Consider the following 27,616-nt stretch of genomic DNA (forward strand, 5'->3'; position numbering starts at 1 on the left):
AGGAGATCCACTGGTTTTCCTGAGGAGCACCAGCTGCTCTGGCCACTAGGAAAATCATGGGATGGCAGTGGGAGGACAGGGTGGGCTCCCAGAGGAGGTGAAACCTGAGAATCTGCCAGTGTCCATGGATGAGAGACCTCCTGCACATCTCCTAATTCCTGAATGTTCCATGTTCCCAGGAAAGCCTTCCCTGGTCCCTCAGCTGATCATTCCCATGGTTAAGCTCCCTCTGTTCATATGGAATTACTGGGAAAGGACTGGGCAGGCCAAAATCAACATCAGCTTTTTATTTCTGGAGAAAGATGATCTTCAAACACAACCAAATAATTTTTCTGGACACTTCCATGAAAGGATCATTCCATTCTCCAGAGAAATGGGCTCTGCTGTCCCTTCCCAACTGCAGGAAGTGAATCCTAAATCCAGCATCCATCACAGCTTTAGCCTGGAATGCCACAGGATCCTGCAGGTTTAGCTCCAACCACAGTGACAAGTCTTGGCTTCTAACACAAAACAGGTTTGAATTCCTCACCCCACCCAAATACATTGGATCTGTGTCACATCCAGCATCAAAGAGCCCCATAAGAGCCAGGTCAGCAGCTTAATAAAACCCAGCAGTGGGGTTTGTGTTAAGCTGAGCTTAAATTCATCATTGCTTTGGTTTTTAATTTCAGTTTTGCCCTTCGGTTTTGTCTCACTGAAGTTTGACAGAAATATATTCTTTGGAATGCACAATAAATTCATCCTCCTTCACTCCTCAAAATAGTTCTCTGAAAAGGCAGGTGTAGAAAAATATTTATGAACTTTGAAATGAAACAAAAAAAAATAGCTTTGGCTTGCAAATAGGTGTGGGTTTGTTTTCCTGCTTCTCCCAGAAGATGCAGACCTGATTTACTCCCACCTGAGGCTTCCTGGCAGGCTTGTAGAGGCAAAGTGACTCCTCCAAGGCCATACAGAGAGGTTGATCTCCCAAAATCAAAAATGCAGGGTCCTTGGATCCAGTTCCTGTCTTTTATCCCATGGAATCTTAGGAAAGAGCTTGGGAAGAGATGTCAGTGTAAAATTGCACCATTTGGAATCTCGTGTTCAACAATAAAATGTGGATACTTTACTTTAAATGCATTATTTCATCCAATTAATGGAAACACAGGAATTTGGATTCTCCTCCTCTTCCTGCAGCAGCCTGAGCCTTTCACTCCTTGATCCATTCCTTGCAACCACATCCAGGCTGATCAATGTCACAAATCATCCCAGGGAAATGGCCCATTCCAGCTTTTCTCCCTCAGAAACATCCCAGGCCACGGATCAGCTCTCTCACCCTTGGGGGCTCCAGGTGAAGCCTAAAACCAGAACAAGCTGGAAAAAGCAAGAGAGGGAAAACAGGGGAATGCATCAACACCTGGAAAAACTTCAGGAATATGGAATTTTGGGGTGACTCTGTCACTTTTTCTCCGTGGCCTGCTGCCCTTTGGCTGCAGCCATCCGGAACTGTGGAACATAGGGAACGGTGCCTTTAGGCTTGAGGCTGCTTTGGAGAAACTCCTTGACACTGGCTGGGATGTGCTGGAGACCCTCCCCCTCCGTGAGCAGATCTGGGCTCTGGGGCTGACACGTGCCCCTGGAGCTGTCTGTCAGGAGCAGGTCCGTGTGTCCTTTGTCCAGGGCTGTGACCCCGAGGTAACAGAGGCAGCGCTGGTGCAAAGGCTCCGAGAAGCCCTCCGAGGACAGCAGGGACAGAGCCCTGCCGGGCTGGCAGCCAGGCAGCACCAGCAGGGCCCCACTGCCAACCTCCCAAGCAGCACTGCAGAAGGCACCCAGAACGATGGGGTGCTGCCCTAGGCAGCAGCTGCCCAAGCAGCTCCTGGGGCCGGGTTTGTGCCAGCACAGCCCCCTGGAGGCGCAGCTGCCGATCACCGTGGCGTATCTGAGGTCACCCTGCGCCGCCGCTTCTCCGTCCTGGCAGCTCCTGCAGAAGCTGCTGCTCTGGAAGGGGCTGCTGGAGCATGCAGAGTCACATTCCGAGTCCTGGGGGGGTGGAAATGTGGAGTCAGTTCCTAAAAAATCCCCTGGCTCTTCTTTTCCTAAGGTTCTGGTGATGCTGATGTCCTCCAGCACCATCTCTGCCTCCAGCAGAAGCGGCTCACATGACATTGGCTCGGGGTGCTTGGCAAAGAGATGCTCCAGAGTCTCAGGCTGGAAGAAAAGAGGGATTTTAATGCTCAGTTATTATGGAACAGCTTTATTTCACTCTCCAGGTTTTATGGATCACAGCATCCAACACCAAAGGTCATTCCCAGGAGCCTGGAATTTTGCCACATCGAGTTCACACATTGTTTTTTAAGAATTTATAGTTCAAAATCCTCTGTGACAAAATTTCCTCAACGGATTTACCATTGATACATCAGCTGAAGGAACTTTCCCTGCTAGGATTGGATTATCCAGGTCAAATTCAACCTTTCCATGGGATTTTTGGAGCATTCCCACCTGAGTAGGAGCTGCATGCTTGAACTGAGTGAAACTCCTCTATTTGGGAGAAATGCAGGATTTACTACTCTAATAAATGCAGATGTAAATTATCCACCAGGATGAACTGACAGCAGCACGAGAGCTCCAAAGCAAGATTCCCTTGTATTTCCTAATGAATTCAGAACAAAACAGATAAACCCAGGTTTTTTGTGGATTAACAAACCATGTTTTACAGCAGGGAAGCTGCCAAAATAACGAGGAAAATGTCAAAATAACAGAGCAATGGGAAATCAGAGCAAAGAGTAAAACTCCTGGGCTCTGCTCAGTCCAGGCTCGCTGCTGGTGACACCTGGGCCCTGAATTTGGGATTTTCCCACACAAATCCATCACCTTCCCACACCAAAATGAACAGGGAGCTTCTAAACTATGAAAATAACATTTTTTCCCTGATGCATGTGGTTGATCCCTACAGAAGATGTTTGTGTCCCTTCCCCTCTCCATGGACACCAGAGCAAACACAGATTAAAGCCCTCCCAGCCAAGGCCAGGGCTGCTTTGGCAAAGGCCACCATCTGTCACCTATTAAAAACTGGTATTTCTCAGTTTATTATTTAACAGTTTATCATTAAAAGCAGAAATTTATCATGTCCAATGCATAATCCAGAGGCCTGGGGAATGGGAACCTCTGGATGGAGCCAGAGGGGTGAACGGGGCTGGATTTCCACTGGAGACAGAGCTGGAACAGCCCTGGGTGGAGGCAGCAGCAGCCCCAGGGAAATACAAACCTGCTGGAAATTAACTCCTTGTGCCCACGAGCAGTTCTTGGGGTTGGGAACATCCTCCCAGAGCAGCTTCTTCATCCTGAAATGTCAGGGAAATGCTGGAGTTGGAGCAGTTCCCACTCTGCAGGGAAGGAATCTCTGCCATTTCATTTATCCACAGCACCATGGCCATGAAATAACCATGGGAGAGATGAGAAATGGCCCAGATTGAACCCAAACCATAAAGAAGGGACATTCCAGGTGGCAGTTTGGGAAAATATAAAGGGTGCACTCTGTGCTGAATGACCACAGGCCACAGGGCCTGAAGGGCTCCAGGAGAGGGGACAAGGCCAGGAGGGACAGGACACAGGGAATGGCTGGAAGCTGAAAGTGGGAAGATTTAGGTGGATATTGGGAAGGAATTCCTGGCTGGGAGGGTGAGGAGGCTCTGGAATAGAATTCCCAGAGCAGCTGTGGCTGCCCCTGGATCCCTGGCAGTGCCCAAGGCCAGGCTGGAGCAGCCTGGGACAGTGGGAGGTGTCCCTGGGGTGGCCCTGGATGGATTTAAGGCCCCTCCCAGGCCAAACCAGTCTGGGATTCTGTGACCCCAGTTCAGCAGAGTGGCAGCAGTGCAGCTGCAGCAGCTGGATTTTGGGTGACAGCAGCAAGGTACCTTTGGTGTGAAACCAGCAACGCTCCCAGCAGCAGAACTGAGGTGGAGAAAACAATGGGCAGAACCACGTGGAGGCTGCCAGTATTCCCAGTTTCAAATCCCCCTGGAAATAAAGGAGTTCAGCTATTAATGCAGCAAAGTGATTTGTCTGGGAGCAAATAGTTGGCAACAGGGAAATAACAAACAGTAGAAACAACAGCTTAGATGGGGAAATAACCTTGAGCAACAGTTTTATTGCACATGGACAAACCTTTCCCTTGGGAATAAACAGACAAAAAGGAATTAGTGAAATAGGAGTTTAATCCCTCACTCAGCTCAGCTCACAGAGGGTTTTCAAATTAAAGCTGGGCACTGTTCGTAGGTACATTACAGTGACTTTATTACCACTTTTTTTTTCAGATAAGACAGAGATTTTACATTTCTAGATCACTTTTACTTCATAAAAAACAGGGGGAAAGCCCCTGTCAGTCACCTTGGGCAAACTGATCCGTGGCTCTGGCTTTGCCAACTCCTCCAGCAAAGACAGGGTAGAGGCTGAACTGGTACTTCTCAACCAGGATAAAGTGATCTGCAAAGGGGAAAACAGCCTTTGGAACCCACTGCCATCCAGTTTTTAAACAATTCTCTCCACAGAGGCTCTGGGCACAGATCAGAGCTCAGAACAGCCCAGAGAGGGCAATAATGGATCCATCTTTTACAGATCCCTACTTCAAAATCCCAATATTCAAGGTATTAATCCAGCATTATTCTGTCATGGAATGAACACCTTATGGAGCTCCTGGGATCATTTCCAGGAGTAAAGTCAAAATGCAAAGGAAATGCAGAAATTCATTTGAATAATTAGCTGGTGTGTTCAGTATTCCAGAACTAATTTTACTGTTCTGCTACAAAATGAACTCACTCCAGAGCTTAAAGTGATTATTAATGCAACAGGCAATCCTCTAATGAGCATCAAAATTTGGTTTATTGGTCAATAAAAGTGATTAGAAACACAGAAGGAGAAAAAGAGCTCAGAGCTCAGAAATTCCACATTTTTCTGTTCCACATCAATTAACAGCATAAATTATATTTTCCAGCACACACTCACCATAAATGAAATATTTCCTGAGATTTGGAGGAACTCGCAGCCATTTCATCTGCTCCTCTTGGTTCAGGTTCCTCCACTCAATCACAAAGGATTTTATGCCAGGGATTTGTGGGGAGAGACTCCAAACCACAACCACACAGGTGCTGTTCACCAGGTAAGCACTCAGGGATTGCACAGCATCCACTGGGGAAACAGGGAAAGCACCTGGGATCCACATCCCACAAACTGCTGAAGTGTCACCACTTTATCCCTTTCATTGTCTTTTGTATAATAAAGCCACATCAGCAGAGATATTTTTTTCTTCAAGCCACCAAAACTTTGGGTTCCACTAAACCAGTCCCAACCACAAACAGATCAAGTTTCTTACAGACATCAAATATCCCAATTCTCACCTGCAATTCCTTAGCTGGAATTATTTATTTATTTTTAATTTATTTATTTCTTTTTATTTTTTATTGTTATTTATTCCCTGAATTCTTGGGAATAAATTAAGCAGAGTGCAGCCAAATCCAGGAATTTCTGCTCAGGAAGTGGAGCAGGAATTGCTGCTCAGGAAGTCTGAGGACTCTGTACCCTGTAACCACATTTCATTTTGGAGACAACAAAACATTCCCCAGCAGGAACGTTGGGTGTTCCCAAAACAAAGGAGATGAAAGATCAGCTCTCCAGCAGGATTTTCTTCTTCTTTGATTAATTACTTTATATTTTATTAGTGAAGACAGCCCAGTGACAACTTTTTTTCCAACCTAAAAATCACAGGATTTTCATGAAGGAAATCTCAGCTTTCCAACAGCTCTGTTGGTGCTGAATGTATCCTCAGAAAACATTCCTTATTCCAACAGAGGGAATTTTATCCCAAAGAAAGCTTTCCCCATGAACATCACCAGGATTCCTGGCATTTCCCACATCCCCCTTACTGCTGCTCTTACCTGTGCTCATTTGCTGGGATAGAGTTAAATTGGAATTAATTGCAGAAATTCCAACTGAATTCATGGCCAGGATGGTGACGGTGTGGGTTGGCTCCATCCATGGGAAAGTCCAGCTGGTGCCATGATCCACAAACTCCTCCCAGGAGGGGTTCCCTGGGGTCTGGTGCTTTATGATGTACCTGCTCACGTTGCACAAGGAGTCATTCTGCATCAGGGGCTGCAGCAATTAATTCATGGGCATGAATTCCTGAATTCTGTCCTGATTCCCAGAGCAAAGATTGCTTGGGCAGCTCCAGTTTTAAGGAAACAAGACCCAATAATAAAATATAAATAATAATAAAACAGGACTCAGAATGGTCCTGGCTCCTGTTTTTCAGCCAAGGACTGGAGTCCTTTTAAAGGCCTCATTTCCCTCTCTGAGAGCTGAATCTCATTCCCTCTCTTCCCAGCAAAGGGAAGTGAAGGACAAGGAGAGCCAAACTTTCAGATTCCCACAGTAATTCCCTGGTTTACACATTTTTCAGGATCCAAACCTCAGAGCAGCACACGAGCAAACAGGAACGGGCACTGAGGAACTCTTTCCTGTCCTGCACTAACATTTTAAGGCAAAGAAGGCAAAACCATCTCCCATTTTACCCCAGAATTCCCACCAGGATTCACCTCTTGCCTTTAGGCTGAGCCAAGCAATTCTCAGGAGCACAGGAAAAGGCAAATCCCAATTCCCACAAGCCTCGTGTGCCTGTCAGACTCCCCTCCTGGCAATCCCACCTGGTTTTGGGATCACAGGGAAAGCCCCAAATGCAGCTGCTCCCACCTTCCACAGGAGTGTAACATTCCTCTGCTTCCCAGCTGGATCCTCAGAAACGATCCTCCAAAATTCCGGGCCTTGCACGGGAGCTGCAAAACAACAATTTGGGAGGGACAGTCACAGCTGAGTGTGGCAAGTGGCAGCCCTGAGGATGTCCCTGAAGCACAGACCTCTGATGTCCTGGACAAGGGTTTGGGCTGCTCTGCTCCAGTCGCTCCAGTAGCCGGATCCTTCCAGCTCCCTGCAGCGCACCTGCACCGCGTACTCCACACAAAGCTGCTCCACTCGGATCACAGCCCAGCTCCCTCCTGGGTTTGGGACCTCATGGAGCTGGGAGAGAGGGCAAAAAAGTCACAGTGAGGACAAAGGGATGTTTGTGCAGCTCTCGGAGTCAAAATTCCTGAAAATGAATCCCGTGAGGAATATTCCTCTGTGGACACTGCAACTGCTTCAGCATTTTGGGATTTTCCCCAGGGATAAATTCCATAAAACCCAGCTCCACACTCCAGCAGTGCCCTGACCCCTGCTCCAGGCCAGCTGGAGCAGACATACCTGCCATGGAAGCTCCTCCCTGCTGCGTGCCTTCCAGCGGATCTGGAATGCCAGCAGCCCTGTGGCAAAGACAGGCTGGCTCCAGGTGACGTTCAGCAGCCGCGCGCTCCCGGTCACTTCTGCTCCCACGCTGGAAGGGGGCAGAGGCTTCACTGGGAAATGGAAAAGTTAAAAAATGACTGCAATGTCTGCACTGGCACTTCCCACTAAACCAAACCATGGATGGCTTCTCCTGGTCCTGAGGGTGGTGGGTAACACAAGGCCTCTGCTATTCCAGGGAAAGCAGGACTGGGAACACAGAATCCACGGGAATGTTTCCAGGTATTTCATTTGCATTTAAAGCACAAGAGATTCTTTTGTGCTGGCACTCGCCACCTGCCCTGGGATAAAGGACAAAAGACAGAGCCTGGCAAGAAATGTTGAGGTTTAGGTTGGATATTTGGGAAAGTTTTTCCATGGGAACAGCTGCCCAGGGCATTGCTGGGTCCCCATTCCTGCAGGGATTTCAAAGCCCTGTGCAAGTGGCACCTGGGGACAGGGGCAGTGTGGCCTTGGCACCAGGGAATGGTTGGACTCCATGCTCTCCAGGGGCTTTTCCAAGCTCAGCAATTCCATGATTCCATTATTTCAAAGGGGTCACCCCTGCAGAAAGCAGCAGCTCCTGTAAAGGCTCGGGACAGACATTGTGCAGTGACTGATGGAAATGTTTTTATTTTATTAATTGGAAATTCCCCCCAAATCCAGCTGCTCCAGAACAGGAATCTCCCAAAACCTTTGTTTGTTTATCAAGCCAAATTGAAATAAACTTACTTTGGATAATCAGATGTGAATGAGGAGAAAACAACAACTAAAAATAAATAATTTCCTTCAGTTTGGATAGTGCTGGAACGGGTTTGTTTTGCTTCACTACAATACAGAGCACCCTGCATCCAGGATAAATCATTCCATCCATTGTCACCACATAACAAATGCATTTTATAATTCTATAACTCAAATTTCTTTCATAACTATATAACTCTAAATAATTTCATAATTATATAACAGGAATTTATTTCATGTAGCACCTCTGGGGTCCAGCTGCCTTGTTTGCTCTCACTCATGTTCACATTTATTTCCAAAAAACACCCAGTGAATTCTCTGTCACTGAGCAGATAAGAAGAGGTGATTTGCACATTTTGGAGTTTTTAAAACACCCAAACACTGCTCCTGCCTCTTGTTTTTATCCAAATTTCAGTGCTCTGTGTGGCACAAAATGTTGCAGGAGCATGGAAGAGCAGGGACAGTCCCCATGATTTTAGATGGATTTATAACTGTGTAAATAATACACTGTGATGATGATGATGATGATGATGATAATAATAACTGTGTATTTTTTACTGTGTATTATAATACTGGAGTATAAATGAATTAAGTGAAGACAAATCAACCTGAAAAACCAAATCATCAAAACCTTAAAAATGAGCTTCATTTTGCAATATTACACTTGCATTTTCTGTACAGGGAATTACAGGCAGAAGTGGATGTTTCATTTTAAAATCCTGTATGGAAATAACATTTCAACCATTTTTTCTTTAAGTTCATATCAAAACTCTCATGTTTGTATTGAAAACCTGTGGAAAAAATTCTTTGCCTACACCATTTAAAATCCAGGGGCACAAGGGAAGAGAGATTGATGGATCTTGACCTACCCACGTCTGCTGGGATGACACAGGTTGGGGAGGAGTGCAGGGTTCCCAGGAAGTGTGTGAATTCTATCCACAGGGTATATCCAGATAACAGGAAAATGGGCTGGAACGTGCACTCGTAGGAATGGTTGCTCTGCAAAAGGCATTCTTTCACCTCTGAGTTTGGAGATGGGCTTGGAAAGTCAGAGCAATAAATTTGGCTCCTTAAAAGAGGGGAAAAAAACCAAACCACGTTCAGTTGATCCGTTGCAAGTGTAAATCTGGAGGGAATTAAAAGGAATGGAGGCACTGCAAACTCCTGGGATTTTGAGGATTATTTGGATCTTGAAGCTGAGTCTGCTCTGAAGGGATAAAAACCATTTCAGTGTCACTCCTCAAAGCTTTGGCTCCGGAAAAAGCAGGACAAACAATAAAAGCAGCAGGTACAACAAGAGAAGGCAGCTCCAAATCCTCATCAATTGTGGGATTTGAGGGATTGGCAATGAGCACAGCAAGGCAAATCTGCCAAGAACTGACTCCAGTCAGGAATGACTTCCAAAATCCCAACTGGCAGCCAGGGGGAAGCTGCCACAGAGACTCACTGAGGTCTCCAGGAGATGCAAATCCCACCAAAACATCAACTCTGGATTAAAAACCCCATGTCCAGTCATCACACCTGGCAAGAGAAGAGAGGGGCCCTGGACTCTGGACAAAATGGAACTGGATAAATTCTAGGAGTGGGAATTTTTCAGCTTTCTCCTCAGACTTGTGAGGAGAGGGGCTGAAGGGGGTGTGAGTTACTCAGAGTTACACTGGGTTGAAGTTCCCTGTCTGTGTCCCCAGGATTCCAGCAGTGCCTGGTGCTGTGGAGGTTGGGATTGCAGCATTCCCTGCTCCCACAGGATGCTCCCTCTGGAGCTGTTTCTCCTGGCAGCACTGCCTGCAGAGGAAGATGTGGGAACAACCCAAGCAAAACAAAACCCCACAGGCAGAGCATCACACACAGCACAGCAGTGCTGCACTCCAGCTCCTAAAGGGAACAGCAGCAGGAATTTTATTGCATTTTCCTCTTTCAGGCCTTGCTCTGAACAAATAACCACAAAAACCAGAACAAAAAGAAGGAGCAGCAGCATCTGGGAAGGATTTGCAGGCAGTGGTAATGTCACTGTTTGATCTTGCAGGAACATGAACAAATCTCCACATTATCACCTCTACTAGAAAATGACATTTTTAGCTAAACCTGAACAGTGAGGAAGTGGGAATAAAAGCCACAATGAGCAGCATGGGGTTTATTCCCAGCTCCCTGCCCAGCAGTGCACTCATTAGATCCACATTTGTCAAGGCAGAGTAAACAAAAGCTACCTCAGCACTCAGCCAGGCATTAATCCTGGCCCAAAAGCCTCCACTTGAACTTTCCAGCATTCCAGTTATTCCTTCTGTCCACAAACCCTGGGAAATATTCACCTGGGCACCAGGATCACTCAGAACTCCACCAGAGAAGACAGGCTGCCTTTCCAAAGGATTAGGTGGGGCTGATGGAAGCTCTTTGCCAAAATTCCTGCATCTCCAGCCCAGCAGAGCAGTAAAATTATGGATTTTTTTGCCTCAGGAAGAGCTGTCTGTCTGTCTGAGTGGTTCTAGAAAACCCTCAAGCTGAACACATCAGGGATGGAATGGGATGAGCTTTGAGGTCCTCCCAACCCAAACCAGCCTGGGATTCTGGGAATTGCTGCAGTCTCAGCTGCTGCCTTCCCAAAGCAACATTCCCTCCACCAGCTAAGGTTTGGTTCCTCAAGCAAGACTTTTTCCCACCTTGGAATGAGTTTGTTTCATCCTCTATTTTTACCTGTGTGTACATAGGGAAATAAAAAAAAAAAAGATACAGGATTACAGAAGAATCAAAGACTGGATGGAGACCTCAGGAGTCCCATCTCAGACTCAGAGCAGAGTTAAATTCAGATCAGATGGAGCTGTCAGGATCTGAGAGGCTCCAAGGACAGGGATTCTACAGCTCCCCCAGGCCAGACATTCCCACTGGGAATGGGCTTTTCCCTTATTTCCTTACAACTTGTAGGTAGGAGCAACTGGAATTATTTTCTAACTGATCCAAGAAATCTTCTTGAAGAGAACTGGCTCCCAAACAGGTTGAAAAAGGCTGAAAACCCCTATCAATAAGATCTGTTCCATACTCAGCTATCTCTGGTTCCCTTCCTGCACCCAGAATAAAGAACCTGTTAATTGTATAATTACATTTCTCCAGAATTCTTTGACACTAACATATTTTGAGCAATGCTTTCCAAAGAGAAAAGAGAATTAAAAAGAGAATTAAACTCCATCCATACCTGTGATATCTTAACTGCAGAGTGCCCAGGAGCAAGGTGGTTGGGTTTGCAGACCACCTGCAAGTCATTTTAGTCAGGTATCCATCAGTCTCACAGGAGATATTAAAATCCATGTCTAATTCAAAGACAGGAAAAGCTTAATTAATAAGACACAATGGTTGCTACAAAACCAAAACAAGAGTGTGAGGAATTTTGGAAGTAATTTGAGATGGGACTTTTGAATTGTTTTTTATGATGTGGTTTTTTTTTTTTATCTTCTACATAAGTAAGCAAAGTGAGTCCAGCTGACATCTTCACAGCATAGTTTAAAAAGTCACAAAATTCTTAAGGAGTTACTGACTAATAAAACACTACCAATAAAAGTATTTATGTTTTTGACTCAATCTTTAAATATTCTGTCTTACAGACTCATGCTACACTGTAAGCTTTCTTAACCAATCATGTTCTAACACACAAACTTACAGTACTGCACTCCAAATGGCTTGTTTACTTTTATAACTACTTTTATTTTTTTCTATATCTTGAACTCTAAAACTCTAAACTTTCCTTTACTTAGCATGTCTTTAAACTATAAATCCACATCCTCACTTCTAACACTTAAGTTTAGAAGCTTTATCCAAAGCCTCGAATCAAAACTTGTGTTTAATTCTAAGCTTTAACCTTTTTACCTTTCTAACTACTTTTATTTTTTCTGTATCTTAAACTCTAAACTTTCCTTTATTTAACAGGCCTTTAAACTATAAATCCACATCTTCACTTCTATCACTTAAGTATAGAAGCTTTTTCCAGTCTCAAAACAAATCTTGTGTTTAATTCTAAGCTTTAACCTTTTTACCTTCATAATTACTTTGATTTTTCTATATCTTAAACTCTAAACTCTACTTTATTTAACATGTCTTTACTTCAAACTATAAATCCACAATCTTCCTTCTAACACTTTAGTTTAGAAGCTTTTTCCAAAGCCTCAGATCAAATCTTATGTTTAATTCTGAGCTTTAACTTATAAACCCAAAGTTCTGAGAATTCCCTACATTTCAAATTCCAACACAAAATGAAACAAAACACCACCTCATAAAATTAAAAAACCCAAAAAAAAAACCCCAGCAAAAAACTCAAAAAAAAACCCAGAAACAAACAAACAAACAAAAAAAAACCAAAACCACAAAACAAACCAAACAAAAACAAAAAAAACCCCAAAAAACAAACTGTCACTGTGATATTTTCTGAAAAATCCCTTTGCCAGGATTTCTTCTCCTGGGAAGATGAGAAGCCTCAGCTTCTCCTGCGTTTGCTGCTCTGGAGATTGTTTAGCCAAACATGAGAATTGTTTTTACTTAATGACCAATCACCATCAGCTGTGCTGGACTCTGAGGAGTCAGTCACGGGGTTTTATTTCCATTTCTTGTTAAGCCTTCTGTCTGCACCCTTCTCTTTCTTTAGTATAGTTTGGGATGGGATGGGGATAGGATGAATAGAATAGAATAGAATAGAATAGAATAGAATAGAATAGAATCGAATAGAATAGAATAGAATAGAATAGAATAGAATAGAATAGACTAGAATAGAATAGAATAGAATAGAATAGAATAGAATAGACTAGAATAGAATAGACTAGAATAGAATAGAATAGAATAGAATAGAATAGTAAATCAGCCTTCTGAGAACATGGAGTCAGAGCCTCATCTCTCACCTCGTCCTGGGGACCCTCACAAACACCACAACAAACAAACCAAAAAGAAACCGACCAAAGCAAAAAACCCCAAGGGCAATAAAGGATTTTAAACGGAAATATTCCACCCTCGCTATGACAATGGCCCAAGAGCAGAGTGGCGAATGCCCTGGAGCCTCACCCACGACATAGAGCTCAGCGTAGGTGTGGTGGCACTGGCGGCTCTGGTGGCAGCAGTACAGGGCGCTGTAGAGGAAGCTGCCCCGGGGCTGGGTGGCTCTCAGGTCGGACAGGGTCACTCGGCTGACGCGGCTGCTCAGCACGGAGGTCTGGCTGGCCGGGAGCGGCTCTGCCAGGTTCAGCCACCACACCAGCTCCCGGGCCGCCACGGGCTGCGAGCGGTTCCGCACCGTGCACAGCAAGGAAAGGCTGGAGCCAGCGCGGGCCAGGGTCCTGGCAGGGAAGTACAGCACCTGAGCTGCAGGAAACGGGGAGAGGGGGAATTCCAGTGAGGGCTGGAACTGAAACACAAAACCTAAAAGCGTTTGTCAATATAATAATAATAATATAATAATAATAATAATAATAATAATAATAATAATAATAATAATAATAATAATAATAATAATAATAGTAATCCTGTCTATAATAATAATGTATTATATTAATAGTGTATATAATATAAAATTACATACAATGCAATATAACAATATACTATCTTTTGTATTATATTATCTATTATATTATGTATTATGTATTATTATATATTATTATATTAGACATTACTACATTATATATAATGTGTAATATATATAATGTGATAGTAATATACCACACATTATTATATAATAATATGTTATATAATAATAAGACTTATTATAGTATATAATTATATTATCATATTATTATATTATATTATATTATATTATATTATATTATATTATATTATATTATATTATATTATATTATATTATATAGTATAATATATAATACTATTATATTATTAACTATAATAACATTGAAATAATATTATGTTAATTATAGACTTCTAATAATAATATAATAACAATAATAATTTTTTAATTGTTGTGATTGCTAAAGATGCAGAAATGAGCCTTGGACTGCCTCCCTCCACACCTAATGTTTCTAAATTCTGATTAAAAGAATCTTTAATATCCCTGGGTTACACAAAAGGAAGAAGGGGGAGGGAAATCCATTGAAATTGAAAATGGAACCAAAATAACATTAAAGCATTTGTTCAACTGAAAAAAAAAAAGTTTTATCATCATCATGATCTAGTTGTATTTCTAACTTTCCTACTTCTTAATCACTAAGAACAGGAACAGAAATGGGCCTTGGTCTGTCTCCCTCCACACCTAAAGTTTCTAAACTCTGATTTAAATAATCTGTAATATCCCCAGGCAAATCTGAAAGAAACGAGCAGAAAGTCCCCGGAGGGTGCAGTGCAAGTAGCACAAGGGAAACCAAAGAAAATGAATCCATCTTTCCAGGAGCTGCTGTTCCTCCTCCTCCTCCTGAAGGCAGCAGGAGACTCAAGTCCCCCAAACTGGTTTTACACTGCAATTAACAGCAATTTGTAGCAGTGCTCCAATGCAGGCTCAAACACAGTGAATTTCCCAAGGATTTAAAGAAGTTTAAACTCAGCCCCCATCAGCCAGGGATTCAGGGAAGGTACAGGTGGAGCTGGAATGGAGCTGTTTGCAAAGAACACCCCAAAACCAGCATTAAATCCTTCAAATGTCAGGTTTGCTTCCCCCACTGAGGAACCAGGCAGAGATTCTTAGGATTTCCCCCAAATTTCCCTTTTGCAGGCAGTAAAGCAGCTTTAGGACCTGTGTTTCAGGTTTCATTAGGAAAAAAGCTCTTTTTCCAAGGTTTAGTTCTTTCTTTAGTGCAGGTGCCTACATAAAGAGTTCAGAGAATTCCTGTGGCAGCACAGACCAAAATATCCCCAGGGAATTCTGAGCAGAGCATGGAAAAATACAACAAAATAATCAGAAAGTCAGTTTTGCACAGGGCTGAGCATTACAAACCAGGCTGGACTGTATAAAAAGCACTTTTGATTTTGCTCTGGGCCTTCAGTTCAGCTACAAAAGCAAAATCAGAAGTGAGAGAAAGCATCAGGAGAAAAACCTTGAACTGAGGGGAGGTTCAGGGCTGCCAGCTGGAACTGGAAATGGAAAAGCTCTGAGGAAAAGAGCTCTTTGTGGTGTGGGCAGGTGCTGCTGAGGGAGTGCCAGCCCCACAGGTGTGCTCTCCAGAATTCCTGGTGCCAGCCTGGCACAGCCAGGGAGCTGAGCCTCAGGCAGGAAAAGCTCCCACAGGATTTCTCAGCCCAACTCAACTTCCAACACAAAACCCACAAAACCAGCTGGAAAATCAGCTTTATCCCCAAGTCCTGCAGGTGTCCTACCTCCCAAAGTGAGGTTGTAGGGTGTGCTCCAGTCACTCCAGAAGCCTGGACCACGGAGATTCCTGCTCCTCACTTGCACTGAGCATGCAGAGTCCAGCAGGGCATTGTCCAGGGCCATGGAGCTTTCCAGGGCAACCTGAAGCATCTGCTGCATTGTCCAAATCCATTATGGTTGTAAAATGAAACAGGAAAACACAGAAGGACATAAATAAATTGTATGGAGTCAGAATTCCCTGAATTCCCTTTCATGCCTTCTCTTTCAAAGCAGTTTTTAAGAAGGATGGGAGTGCTGAGCAAATCAATTTGTTCCTTAAGAGACAGGAGATAACATCCTCAGACTCTACACGAGGATTTTCTATGTTTGAAGGTAGCAAGCTGGGTTTAAAATATTTCTTCTTTAAATCTACTGTCCATGTGAGACTGCTGGAAATTGTATAACTCTGTGGAAAAGGACTTGTTTCATTATGGGTTGCTAATTAACAGCTGCTTGTTATTCCAGAGCCACTTGCATGGCAGGAAGAAAAAAAACACCTATTTATAATAAAACTTATAAATATTAAACATAGATGAGTTACAGAATGTATAGAATGCTGAAAGAAAATGGGCTTAGACTTCACAGAATCCAGGATTTCACCCAAGGAGAAAAATGGGAGTTTGTTTGTGAGAGCCAGCAGGAGATGGGGCTTCTCTCAGTGGGGACAGATGTCAAATCCAGCTTCTGCAGGAAACTGCAGCCAGCTAAGCCCAGCTTTTCCAGGGAAATGCAGCCAGCTAAGCCCAGATTCTCCAGGAAACTGCAGCCAGCTAAACCCAGCTTCTCCAGGGAAAAGCAGCCAGCTAAGCCCAGCTTTTCCAGGAAACTGCAGCCAGCTAAGCCCAGCTTTTCCAGGAAACTGCAGCCAGCTAAACCCAGCTTTTCCAGGGAAAAGCAGCCAGCTAAGCCCAGCTTTTCCAGGGAAAAGCAGCCAGCTAAGCCCAGCTCCACCAGAACAGCCCCACCCCCAGTCCAAGGCCCAGGGGAGCAGTGGGAATGCCGGGATTTGGGAATGCCCCAGCAGGGAGCTGCCTCACCTGGCTGTACCCGTGTCCTGGAGGAGCAGAGATCCTCACTTGGTGCTGCAGAGGGAAGGGCAGGGGGGCAGGGCTGGACCAGCAGAGCTTCACCTGGCCCTTCTCAGCCAGCTCCAGGTGCAGCTTCACGGGGGCCTCAGGCTTCACTGCACACAAATTCATCCCAAATTAGCCCCAGCCTCACCCAGGGCTGCTGGGTTTTACTGGGTTCTCACAATTCAGGCCTTACACTCTGTTCTCTTAAACTCAGTTTTCAAGAGCTGCTCTACTGCATGTCGGTGTTGTGTAATATCCCTGGAAAAGTCACCCTGGTGCTGTTGCAGGCATCAAGAAATGCTGTCTGACCTCGCATTTCCCTTACACCTGCAGGAATTTCTTCCCTCAGGTCACAACTTTTCCCAGTAGCCAAGCCCTGGCTTACCGGCCTTGCTGGAAGAGGGAATGAGCAGGAGAGGGATGGGAATGCTGAGAAAATCAATTTGCTCCTTCTAGTGCACACAGGGATCTCCTAAATATTCCCATCCTTCCACAGGGATGATGGCTGGGAAAGGAGGTGTCCAGGAGAGTGAAAATGGAGAGTTTGGATATTCCCATGGGGATGAAGGGAGCTCTGGATGGGAAATTCCCAGGATTCCATTCCTTGGACAATGCCAAGGAGCCAAGGCCCAGCTTCTCCCTGGTACCGAGACCTTGGCTGGCCCTGTCCTCATCCACAGCCAAGTTTTGCCCATGGAAGAGTAAAACCCTGCAGAAGCTGAAGGGAAAACATTCCCAAAAATCTGGGGCTGTGGGCAAATGTCCCCTTCAAATCCCATCTGCTCTGGGGTCCAGCTCTCCGAGGGTCCCATTTAACTGCATTACTGGTATGTCACTCACTTATATCAAAAATCTCTATTTTCAATATAAATCCACCACACTAAGATTTTATTTAGTTATTTATCTCAATATTCTCTTATTATTGTCAGTATAAATCTACCACACCAAGTCAGATTTTATTTAATTTCTACTTCTAGACCATCTCAAAGCAATTAACTTCAGCAAGGCCAGCAGGGAGTGATTTGGGAGGAAGCAAATAAAAGTCAGTGGCTTTGCCATCAAATTTCCCTGAATCAGATCCCACAGATAATGATGGTTGGGATGCCACCTGCTCCACTATCAGCAAATAAAATCCATGTGGCACAAGCACTCAAGAGTTTTACATTCAAAATAGTTTTAATTGAGCTAAATCTTGGCAGAACATATATTAATATTGTGCATTTTAAAAACATGCTTCACTAAGCAGAGCTAACTCATTGTGTCATTTTTAAATACTGGCAGACTCCAGCCTGAATTTTTAATTTTTTCCTGCAGCATCATTTCAAACCAGCAGGATGAAAAATGCCACCTCTCATCTTCCAAACAAGCCCACCCAGAGATTTTAACTGGTTCTGTCTGCAGAGCACATCAGTTAGAAGAAAGTTCATAAAATTCCTAAGTTTTTAAGTTAATAAGATGTTCATAAAACTTTAATTTTTTTCCCATGCAGCTGACAGCTCCTGCCTTTATGAAATCTGCCCAAATCTGCAATAACTGGGCACGTTGGATAGCAACACACACTAAATTCATCATGTCAGGAGAGTTTGAGCTTGATCAAACTCACAGGAATGTTTTCCAGCTTGGGGTTGCATGGGTCAGGAAGGAAACATCAGGATCAGAGAGCTGCTTGGGAAAATGGGTGGGATTTCTTGCTAAGCAACTTTGGGAACAGCTTTTTAAATTTAATTGAAGCCCTCAGCAACAAGCTCCACCACTGGGCCAATCTTGTGCACAGAGAGGTTCTGATTGGAAGGGAAAACATGAGAAATAACCAATTTTTGAGTGCTTGGGCTGTGCTCAGTGTGGTTTGCACTGGAGCCCAGACAGGGATTAGAGAGCTTTTCCTGCCCTGTCTGTGCCCCTTTCCCAGCAGAGCCATCCTGCTGCTGTTGTGAAGCACGGACAGATGACTCTTTAACTAATTAAAGTTGAAAAGAGGGTACATTTATTACAGTGCTGAAAAGAGAGTGTATTTATTACAGCACTGGACACCTGGGGAGTAACCTCCAAGGACGTGTAAAAAGTCACCAACTCCTACTCTCTATTTATCCAGCAAGGTTTTCCATATTCAGATGGTTTCCAGGATGGTTTCCAGGACACCTATTACATAATCATTAACCCTCTCACTTTGTGTTTTAATTGGCTGGGTGTCCAGCTAATGGACTGTGCAATTGTCCTCTTTAATTGGGTGGGTGGGCTCTGAGATGGGTCAGGAAGGAAGGTTTGGGCTCTGACCCATTTCAGAACAGTAAGTTCTGACTCTTCCTTTGAAGAGGAAGTAAGACCTCTTCCTCATGGGAAACTCCTCCCCCATGTCAGGCTGGCAGGGCTCCTTAGCCATGCTGGTCCCAGTCCAAACCTCCTCCCATTCTCAGTTGTATTTATGGCTGCTGCACTCTTTCAATACTTCATCCATCACCTGTCATTCCCAACCTTGTTTCAGTTATCCCACCTGCTATCAATGAATTCCCTGGTTAAGCTCTAATCCCACTGAGTGACCTTTGCTAACTACACTTCTAACCTAACCCTTGGTTCATTTAAGCCCTCAATTCAAACACTTTGTTTTCACCCTCTCAGCTGCAATCCCAGCTCAGTGTTCCATGGCCAGGGTTCAGCCATGCTCACCAATGTCCGTGGGCTGCAGGGCCATCAGTGGTGACCCCAGGGCTGTGCCACCTGCCACCATCTCCAGCCACAGCAGGTAGGTGTGGTTGAGGCTCGGGGTGGCCACCAGGCACTGGCAGCTGGCCTGGTCCCTGCAGGCACAGGGAGCCACCCTCACAGTGCCCTGCAGAGAGCTCGTGGATGCAGCCCCCAGGGACAGCTCTGACCTGCAGGGGGGAAAAACAAACCAGGAAACAAAACAATTTTCTTTATCTCAATAGTGTGGCCATCTAGATATGGCTTATTGATCAAAAAACTAGATTAAATAATTTTTAAAAAATTGTAACCAATCACTTTACCTTTGCTGCTTCTCCCTTTTTCAATGGTCTTCAAGTAATGAACACAATTCCATTAGAGAATTCCCAGATCTTTTTTAGGCCCAGGGTGCTGTTTCACCTTTCCATGGCAGCTCCCTGCCATCCCTAAAGAGATGAATTTCTAATTCCCATTTGTGGGGCACTAAAATATTGCCAAAACAATTTAATGCTCCCTCCAGCTCCTGCTACAATTGAGCATTACAGGGAATGTTATAATCATGGAATGGTTTGGGTTGGGAGGGACCTTAAATCCCATCCCACCCCCTGGCACGGACAGGGACCTTTTCCACTATCCCAGGGTCCTCCAAACCCATCCTTGGACATTCCCAGGGATCCAGGGCAGCCACAGCTTCTCTGAGAAATCCATTCCAGGGGCTCCCCACCCTCCCAGGGAACAATTCCTTCCCCATATCCCATCTGAATCTTCAAAGCCAGCAGTTCCCAAAGGATTCTTCATTCTCATCTCCACTCTGCAGGCTCTTCCAGAACTCCACATTTATGGAATTCTGCAGGTATCCAGTGACTAAATTCTCCCCAAGATTGGGAATTTAACAGTGCAAATAATTTGAGGCCAAATTTCTCCCAGCAGCAAAGCCAAGACAAACCCTGACAGCTCAATCACCTCAGATTCTTTCCTGCTTTTCACGTTTCATCCTTACCCAAAAAAAAAAAAAATTTAAAAAGCTCCAGTTTGGAATTGTTCTGAAGTGATTTTGGAATTATTTCTGTCCAGTAAGGGTTTTGTTTTACTAATTCAGAGAAAGAAATGGAAATTCATGGAATGAGAGCCTTTCAGTACATTTTTCCAATGGTTTTCTAGCTGGCATGAGTCACTGGAACACTTGGATTCAGGCAGGGCAGAGATCTCTGCTGTGGAGGAGAGGGAAGGACGAGATCTGCTGCTTTCTTTTTTGGGTTTAGTCCATTTGTTATCTGCTCCATTTATCTGAGAGCAGAGCACAGGGAACTGGCCATGATTCACCAATTCCATCTCCACATCCTGCCCTGCTTAGAGAGGAAAAGCTCAAAAAACTGAGGGGAGTTATGGAGGATGGGAAGAGCTCAGGCTGGGGCTGCAGGGAACCACTCCTGGATCATCCCAGCCCCACTGCCCCCATCCCTCACTGATCTTTCTGCATCTTGGGATACTCTGAGGCTGGAAAACCATGGAATTTGGGCAGCCCTGCCCTCCCAGCTCCTGTGCTCTGCAGGAACAGCCCCAGGCAGGTCCATGTCAAGGTATGGTTTACATTTATTAGTGCTGCAGACAGTCAGTCCTGACATTCCTACAATAATTCTCACCAGGACTTGCAGACTTTAGGACACAGGAATTCTGCTGATGGTATCTGGCAGACATAGAGCTCTGAAATTACTTGGAATAATTTGGTTTTTCTAGATGTGGCTCCGCTGCTTTCTCCTGAATTTCCTTTCAAAAACTTTGCAGAATTTTCTTTGAGGCTTCTCTGCCTTCTCCTGTTGCTCACAGATTTTATTGGTCTCCAGAAGCCACAGTCAATCCATGAAAACATATTTTTTTCTTCAAACCATGTCTTTGATCTGATCTATCTGGAAAGTGGCTACCACCACACCAGCTCCTCAACATTCCTAATAATTATTTCAAGTTTTAACCATCCAAATGGACTTGTTTGCACCAAAAAAAAAAAAAAAAAGCAGTGTAAAGGGAGAAAAGTGTCAAATCCTGTCACAGAGAGTTCTTGTAGCCAACACCTTGGAAAACCTCAGCAAAAACATGTAGGAAGTCCTAAATGTTTTATATTTATATTCAACCCCCTTCAGAAGGTGATGCCTCTCTTGCTAAATCAATCTGTGCCCCGTGGGGAACTTGGAGACTTTCAATTAGATGCTGCAAAATGTCCTGGCTGAATTTCAATCCTGTTCTTGCAATTGAAAAGAAAAAGTAAAACTCCTTTTAGGGCAAATCACCTGAACTTTCAGGAAAGGTCCATCCCAACCAGGGGTTGTGAAATAGGGTCACCACTGTAACTCTGCTGTCACATTGCTCCCACATCCTTTCCAAGCACTGCCTTTACTGGGAAAGGATGGAGCAAAGCTGTCTGGGGCTTCCAGGATTTTTTCCATCAATATTTCCCAAAGTTTTTGATCAATGGTAGATCTAGAAAAATCCTTATTTGAAGAAACTGTCCCACTAAATTGCAGCAGATCTGAGGGCTGCTGAGCTCATCAATCTCTACTGAGAGGTTGATTTTCTCTGGCTGGAGAGGCTCAATGCACAACTGACTGCATGATTTATCCTTAAAAAACATGGGAATTCAGGCCCAGAACTGGAGGAGAGCCTCCCAGGAACTTCACAAAAGTCCAAATATGAATGCAGCCTCATGAGCTCAAAGGGCAAATGATAATCAGTGCTCAAAATAAAACCCAGGGGGTCCCTGAGGCTAAAGATTCCAGCTCATGGAATTAACCCTGGGCTTTACAGCATTCCTGGGATCAGACAGCTGCAATGATGTTTGGTAGACAATTAACCCATTAGTTTAATGAAGCTTTGGAATAACCTTTTCTCTTCTTTTCTATTCTTTTGGAATGACCTTTTTAATGCCCCATCCTCTCCCTCACTTGAGCCTCCCACAGGGCACTGCCGTGGGCAGAACAGAACATTCCCATTCCTGCTATTTCCAAGCAGGAAAACTGTGGATGTGGTAAATAAGAGGAGACTTCTCTAATGCTGGGAAGAAAAAAAAAATTTAAAAAAGCTATGAAAGACCCAAGCTTTTCTGTTGTAGATTCTCCTGTATCATTATTTTTGTGCACTGCCTTGTATGTGAGAATCCTGGCTGGATCTCCAGACTCCCAGGGAGAAACACATGCCAGGAATGCATATTTTTAAAACTGGGAATGTTTTCAAGGTATTCTGGCTCAGGAATAAAATGCTAAGGTATCAGAGAGCCAACAGGGAAAGCTGTCACCTTCCCAAAGGCTGAAATACTTGTGCTTGCTGCTCCCCCAGAACACAGGCACCTAAAAGGGAAATATTAATGTGGAATGTGGGGGGGGAAATGAGTTCTCCAAGGTTTTGCTTTGCTTCTCATCTTTGCAGCAAAGAGGAATCAAATAGAGACCCTGTTGAGTCCACAGGGCCTGCTCTGCTAACATGGAACTCACTGAATTCCCCTCCTACCACAAGGAACCTCTTCAGCCCAGCTGGGGCTCCAGTCTGGTGGCATCCCAAAAAATTCCATACAGAGATTTCTGCACTGGGATCACTGGCAAAGCTGTTCCTGTGCAGCTGAGCCTGGATGGAGCAGAGCAAAGGCAGAGCTGCTTCCCCCACAAACACCCATGGAATGGCATTTCAGGAGTCACAGTCATGAGGAGCACTGGAAATGGGAACCCAGCTCACCAAAATGGGATTAAAATATTGTGTCAGCTGAACAACCATATTTATTCCTAAATAATACATTTGGTTTCTGCTCTGACTACAGGGATGATCTGTGCCAAATGAGATCTGGCTGCTCAGGAAGTCCTCCACAAATTCAGCTAATTCAACTATTTCAGTTTATCCTGTTTCATCAGGAAATGAAGTCTCTGTGTGTCTCTTCAAACCTACCAATAATCCAGAAAAAGCAGGGTGGTTTCATGGTATCTAACAGATCTTTTTGTAACCAATGTGTACCAGACCTGCCCATCCCACAGGCAGGAGGATTCCATCTCTCAGCATTCCAGGGAATATTCACCACAGTGACAATGAGATGAGAGCAGCATTTGCCACTGGATCACATGTAAAGTACCACAGTTACTTCAAGAGAGACAATATTAAGGTCAAAACCAAATAAAAAGTAGAACCAAAACTTTAAAATTAAGAAATTCTAACAACAAAGATACCTTCAGAAGTCAATGCTGATTTCATTAAAATATTTTAAGAAACATGGAAGGACAGAGAAGGGGGACTCTCCATTCCAACCATTTTTCATTCAAATAACCACAAACTTTCCATCTTATCCAGGATTACTTTTAGACAGGACAAAGTAAAATCTGCAGAGCTAAAGCTCCCACCATGCTGGAAGGAGGAATGTTGATGTTTTAGGAAATGCTTTCAGTTTTCCAGAGGGATTTAACAGTAAATCCTGTACTTACCCAGAGTATAAAAGATTCACCCTCAGGTCAGCTCTCAGGTCCAGCTTCAAAAGCTGCAGGTTACAAACCAACAGGTCCAGCCTGCCTCTAATCCAACATTCCATGTTCCAGCTCCAGTCTGGACAAAAGAAAGGGATCACACATTTCTGAACTGCACTAAAACAAAATCAAATACCTGGATGGAAGTCACTCCCAAAGAGAGGACAAGGAACAGACATTCCTGAAAGTGAGGCTGGGCCACAAATGGGAAAATATTTATGAATAATCTGAGTTGGGCACCTTGAACACTTCCAAGGCTCATAGTCCACGTGGTTCTGCACTGTCATGATTAAAGAAGGAATATTTTTTACCTGGATTTAGGGACAAGGCTGCAGGGTGAAGAAAAATGAAGCTGAGGGTGGTTGCTGTGTCGTGGGAAGTGGCACAGCCCCAGCTGAGGATTTGTGGAATGAAATTCTACCCACTGAGGTCAAGGAGATTCCTGGCAGCAGGATGCCTGCTCCGTGTTCCTCAGAGACAGGAGGTGAAAAAAATCCTTGGGAAAAAAATCCTAATCCATGTACAGACATTTACTGCACATTTATTATTTAAAGCCTCATCATTCATGTAGAAATGATGCCATTTGCTCTCCATCTCCCCTGCCTGCTGATGGAGTTTGAAGCCCACATCCACCAAAAATATTTAAAACATTCCTCACAGAGTCTAAACTCCTTTGAAGATCTGGGTTTATGTCCTCTTATGCAGTGCTCTATATTTTATTCACAATTCCCCTAGAAAGACAGCCAACTTATTTTTTCCCTTTTGAAACCGTGCTGTACAATTCCTCCATCTTCCACCACATTCTGAGGAAGGATTTTAACCCTCTGAGGAAGAATTTTACCACCCTGAGGAAGGATTTTGCTTCTCTGTGGAAGGATTTTGCCACAGTGAGGAAGGATTTTGCCACCCTGAGGAAGGATTTTGCCACCCTGAGGAAGGATTCTGCCACACTGTGTTGCCTGCCCAGGATAAAGTGAATCCCCATTAATCCAACCCACCCCTCACCTCCCAAACAACAAAAAACCCTAAATATTTTTGGAATAATTAACTCCTTATGCCCTTGAGTGCTAAACCCACCTATTTTCTGAGGAGCAGAGAGACTTATTTCTGAAGGAATAAACTTCCTTGCCTGCATGCTTGCTCTGTACAAAGAACAGTCAATGTTGCTGGAACTCCAAAGGCAACACAGAAAATTTTCTTCATTCATTAAATGCTTGATTTTGGGTGCTCCAAGTTCTCTCCTCAAACCAGACCAGCTCCCAGCTGAGAAAGGGCTCCAAAAGGTCTCATTCAGCAGCACACAGGGCAGAGTGAAATTCCTGGCAGGAACTGGATGGACCATGCAATGGGCAGCTGCCACCTGAAGGAAGTCTGCAAATATAAAGGGGAAAGCATTGGAAATAAAAGGAAAAGTTCATATTTTTGGACAAGTAAAAGGGAGTGGTTGATGTGATGCAGAAGTAGGAAAAAATCAGGTTGTGTCTGGGGGTTGTTCCCTAAGGTAAAGACAAAATTAATAAAAATATCCCTTCTAGGTAAAGACAAAATTACTAAAAAATCCTCTCTGAATGGCGTCACAGGTGACAGATTCCAGATTTTACCCACCCTCACTGCACCTAAACTTTGGTTTTCTCAATCTCTTGAAAAAGTCAAGGCCAAGATTGCAGGAGAAGCATTTTGTTGGGATAAATTGGCTTTTATTAACCAAAACTGCAGTGGATCCTAAACTGGGTGTGAGTCTCATCTCCCCATGCAGGGCTGGAACAGATCCCCCTCCAGCTCCATTTCCATAAAAATATAATCCTGTTGTAAATATGAAACACAGTCCCACTGTAACTCTGAAATAAAAAAGGACAATATGACTGGGGGTGCAACTGCACAACCCCAGGCCATTATCTGGGAAGTGAGAGGCAGGAAAATGATAATTTTTTTTCCCCATAAGTCTTAAAGTAGAACCACTCTGAGCACATTTGTTGAAGTCATAGTTTGAATGGTGCTCACAATGGTTGAGAGAAGGATGAGCAGGGAAAACACTGTAAAACACTCTGAATTTAAAGATTAAAGCTCTGCTTGCAGCAAGGCACAGGGACATGGGTGCACTTTGCATTCTGCTCAGGAAGGGCAGGATTTTTAAGCAGTTCATTAAATAGAAATTAATTGATGCTCTATGCCTTGCCACAGCCAAAATAAGAAATACCAGAATATCTCTGGCACTGTTTGATTAATAGAGGTTCACAATTCTCTAGCACAGAACTTGAGTTAAGTAATACCAAAACACGAAATGAGAGCTCTAAAAAAAGCTGTTAAAGCCAGAAGATGCAGAGTGCTGTTCTGCTGAGGGTTTTGCTTTCCCTGCACACAGATTTTGTGCTGCCAGACTCCTGCAGGGCCCTGCTCTCCCCTCCTCTCCCACTAAACAGAGTTTGTGCCTCTGTGAATCCCAGCTTCATTAGGCCTCCAGCAGGAGGAGTGGAGCAAACAAACTCTCAGGCCATCATCCATGATTAAAAAAGGACAAAAATGTGACACAGAGCAGCACAGAGAAGCAGCACTGTCCCCAGCTCATCTCTTCTTCTAAGGAACCTCGCCCTCGTGTATCACAGATCATCTCAAGGGATTAATTAAATCTTATAAAGTCAAAAATGGGTTCAGCCCCTTTCTTCAGAAACTGCAAAAATGAGGTTAAAATGACCCAGAGGAAGGCCTGACTTACAGTTCTGTCCCCAGAGCAGCAGGGCCATCAAATGGTGACAAACTGCCCTGAAATGCCAGGAAATCTCCCTGGAGCATCCAGTTAAAGCTTCTCAACAAATTCAGATCACAGAAGGTACTTAAAAGAATTTCAGCAATGCAATATTTGATACTGAGTGGATAATAGTACATCGAGAGCAAGATAAAATGATGTTTATGTATATAAAAGGTACCTCAATCTAAGGATTTATTCATCTGTTTGATTCATATTTTGTAAAGATGACCCAAATTTTCCAAATAACTCCACTGGATTACAGGGTCTGCTTTCTTCCTAAGCACCACCATCAAAACCCTTTAAATAGTCCTTATTTTAATTTAAAAAAATTAAAAAGGAAGGCAAATACCAGCTGTCCTTGCAGAGCAGATGCCAGTATTGTCAGAGGCATTTCCCAGTTTATTAATGCAGCATTTGGAGGGAGCTGAGCACCCCCTGGCAGCCCTGTGGTGCCCCTGGGAGCAGGAATGGCAGCATCCTCCAGGAGCAGAGGAGCTCTCCTTGCACTTCTGGGCACCAAAACAAACTCCCCACAAGCTTTTACCTCATCAAATCTGTCCAGAGCGTTTATTTGGATGTGTCCTGACTCAACATGTTTTTTTAATGTTTCCTGATCTGAAAAGTCATCCCAAACTGGGTTTTGGGATATTATTAGTGACTTACCCATCAGCACAAACATGGTTGGGATAATTTGCCAACACATCTTGTTTTGTAGAGCTGACCTGAAAAACACACAGAAAATTAATGAAGGGCTTATAATTGTCAGTCTATTATTTCATTTTGGTGTATTCCAGTTCGTTTGGTGCTCCAACCTTTGCAAGCAGAATCATAGAAAACCACAATAGTTTGGAAAGGAACTTAAAAATCATCTAATTCCAACACTCTGGGATGGGGAGAGACACTTCTCTCTACACCAGGAAAGGAAAAACAGGCCAGAAAGGAAGAAAAAATCAGAATTTTCCAAGTGCAGCAGACACAGCAGCGCTCACCCATTCCAACAGTGAAGCCTTCACTAAACCTTATAGCAACATTTCATTGTTGTTCCTTCATTTCAGGCACTTGGTTCTTTTGTATTTTCATCCAACAGTTACATAAATTCTAAAATCAAAATAGATTTTATAGTTAAATCTCCACAGAGGAGAGTTTGGCTGCTGTTGTAGTCAGGAGCTGAGTGCTGAGTAAAATCCTCAGCTCAAGTCAGGCAGCAAAT

The 27,616-nt window shown here is 44.0% G+C and overlaps 1 protein-coding gene across 2 annotated transcripts; it reads right to left on the reverse strand.

Moving 5' to 3' along the window:
- Positions 1–119: 119 nt before the first annotated feature.
- LEPR (leptin receptor) lies at positions 120–27,124 on the reverse strand. Of its 2 annotated transcripts, XM_050977324.1 has the most exons (19): positions 27,070–27,121; positions 24,738–25,031; positions 23,622–23,739; positions 19,153–19,358; positions 16,463–16,598; positions 16,192–16,198; positions 15,382–15,529; positions 13,129–13,425; positions 11,279–11,393; positions 8,961–9,160; positions 7,273–7,424; positions 6,891–7,050; positions 6,727–6,809; positions 5,913–6,129; positions 4,984–5,166; positions 4,369–4,464; positions 3,897–3,999; positions 3,248–3,323; positions 120–2,190 (listed from the first exon to the last, which is right to left on the reverse strand). In XM_050977324.1, the coding sequence occupies exons 1-19, from the start codon at positions 27,107–27,109 to the stop codon at positions 1,438–1,440; spliced, it is 3,384 nt and encodes a 1,127-aa protein (XP_050833281.1). In that variant the 5' UTR covers positions 27,110–27,121; the 3' UTR covers positions 120–1,437. The 2 variants fall into 2 exon arrangements, with proteins under 2 accessions (XP_050833281.1, XP_050833280.1); XM_050977323.1 differs by lacking the exon at positions 16,192–16,198 and having other exon boundaries at positions 15,382–15,526; positions 16,453–16,598; positions 27,070–27,124.
- Between the last annotated feature and the right edge of the window lie 492 nt (positions 27,125–27,616).

Source organism: Serinus canaria, chromosome 8 (assembly GCF_022539315.1).
Source record: "Serinus canaria isolate serCan28SL12 chromosome 8, serCan2020, whole genome shotgun sequence".
NCBI classification, from domain to species: Eukaryota; Metazoa; Chordata; class Aves; order Passeriformes; family Fringillidae; genus Serinus; species Serinus canaria.

Bases quoted from the DNA above. Each gene is read 5' to 3' on its own strand.
- LEPR (XM_050977323.1), bottom strand. From the start codon at position 27,109: ATGTGTTGGCAAATTATCCCAACCATGTTTGTGCTGATGG. The intron at 7,425-8,960 runs GTAGGTCAAGAT...TCCATTTCCCAG, and splicing joins TGTCATCCCAGCAGACGTGG to TGAAGCCTCTGCCCCCTTCC. The intron at 6,130-6,726 runs GTGGGAGCAGCT...TAATTGCTGCAG, and splicing joins ATGTTACACTCCTGTGGAAG to CCCCTGATGCAGAATGACTC.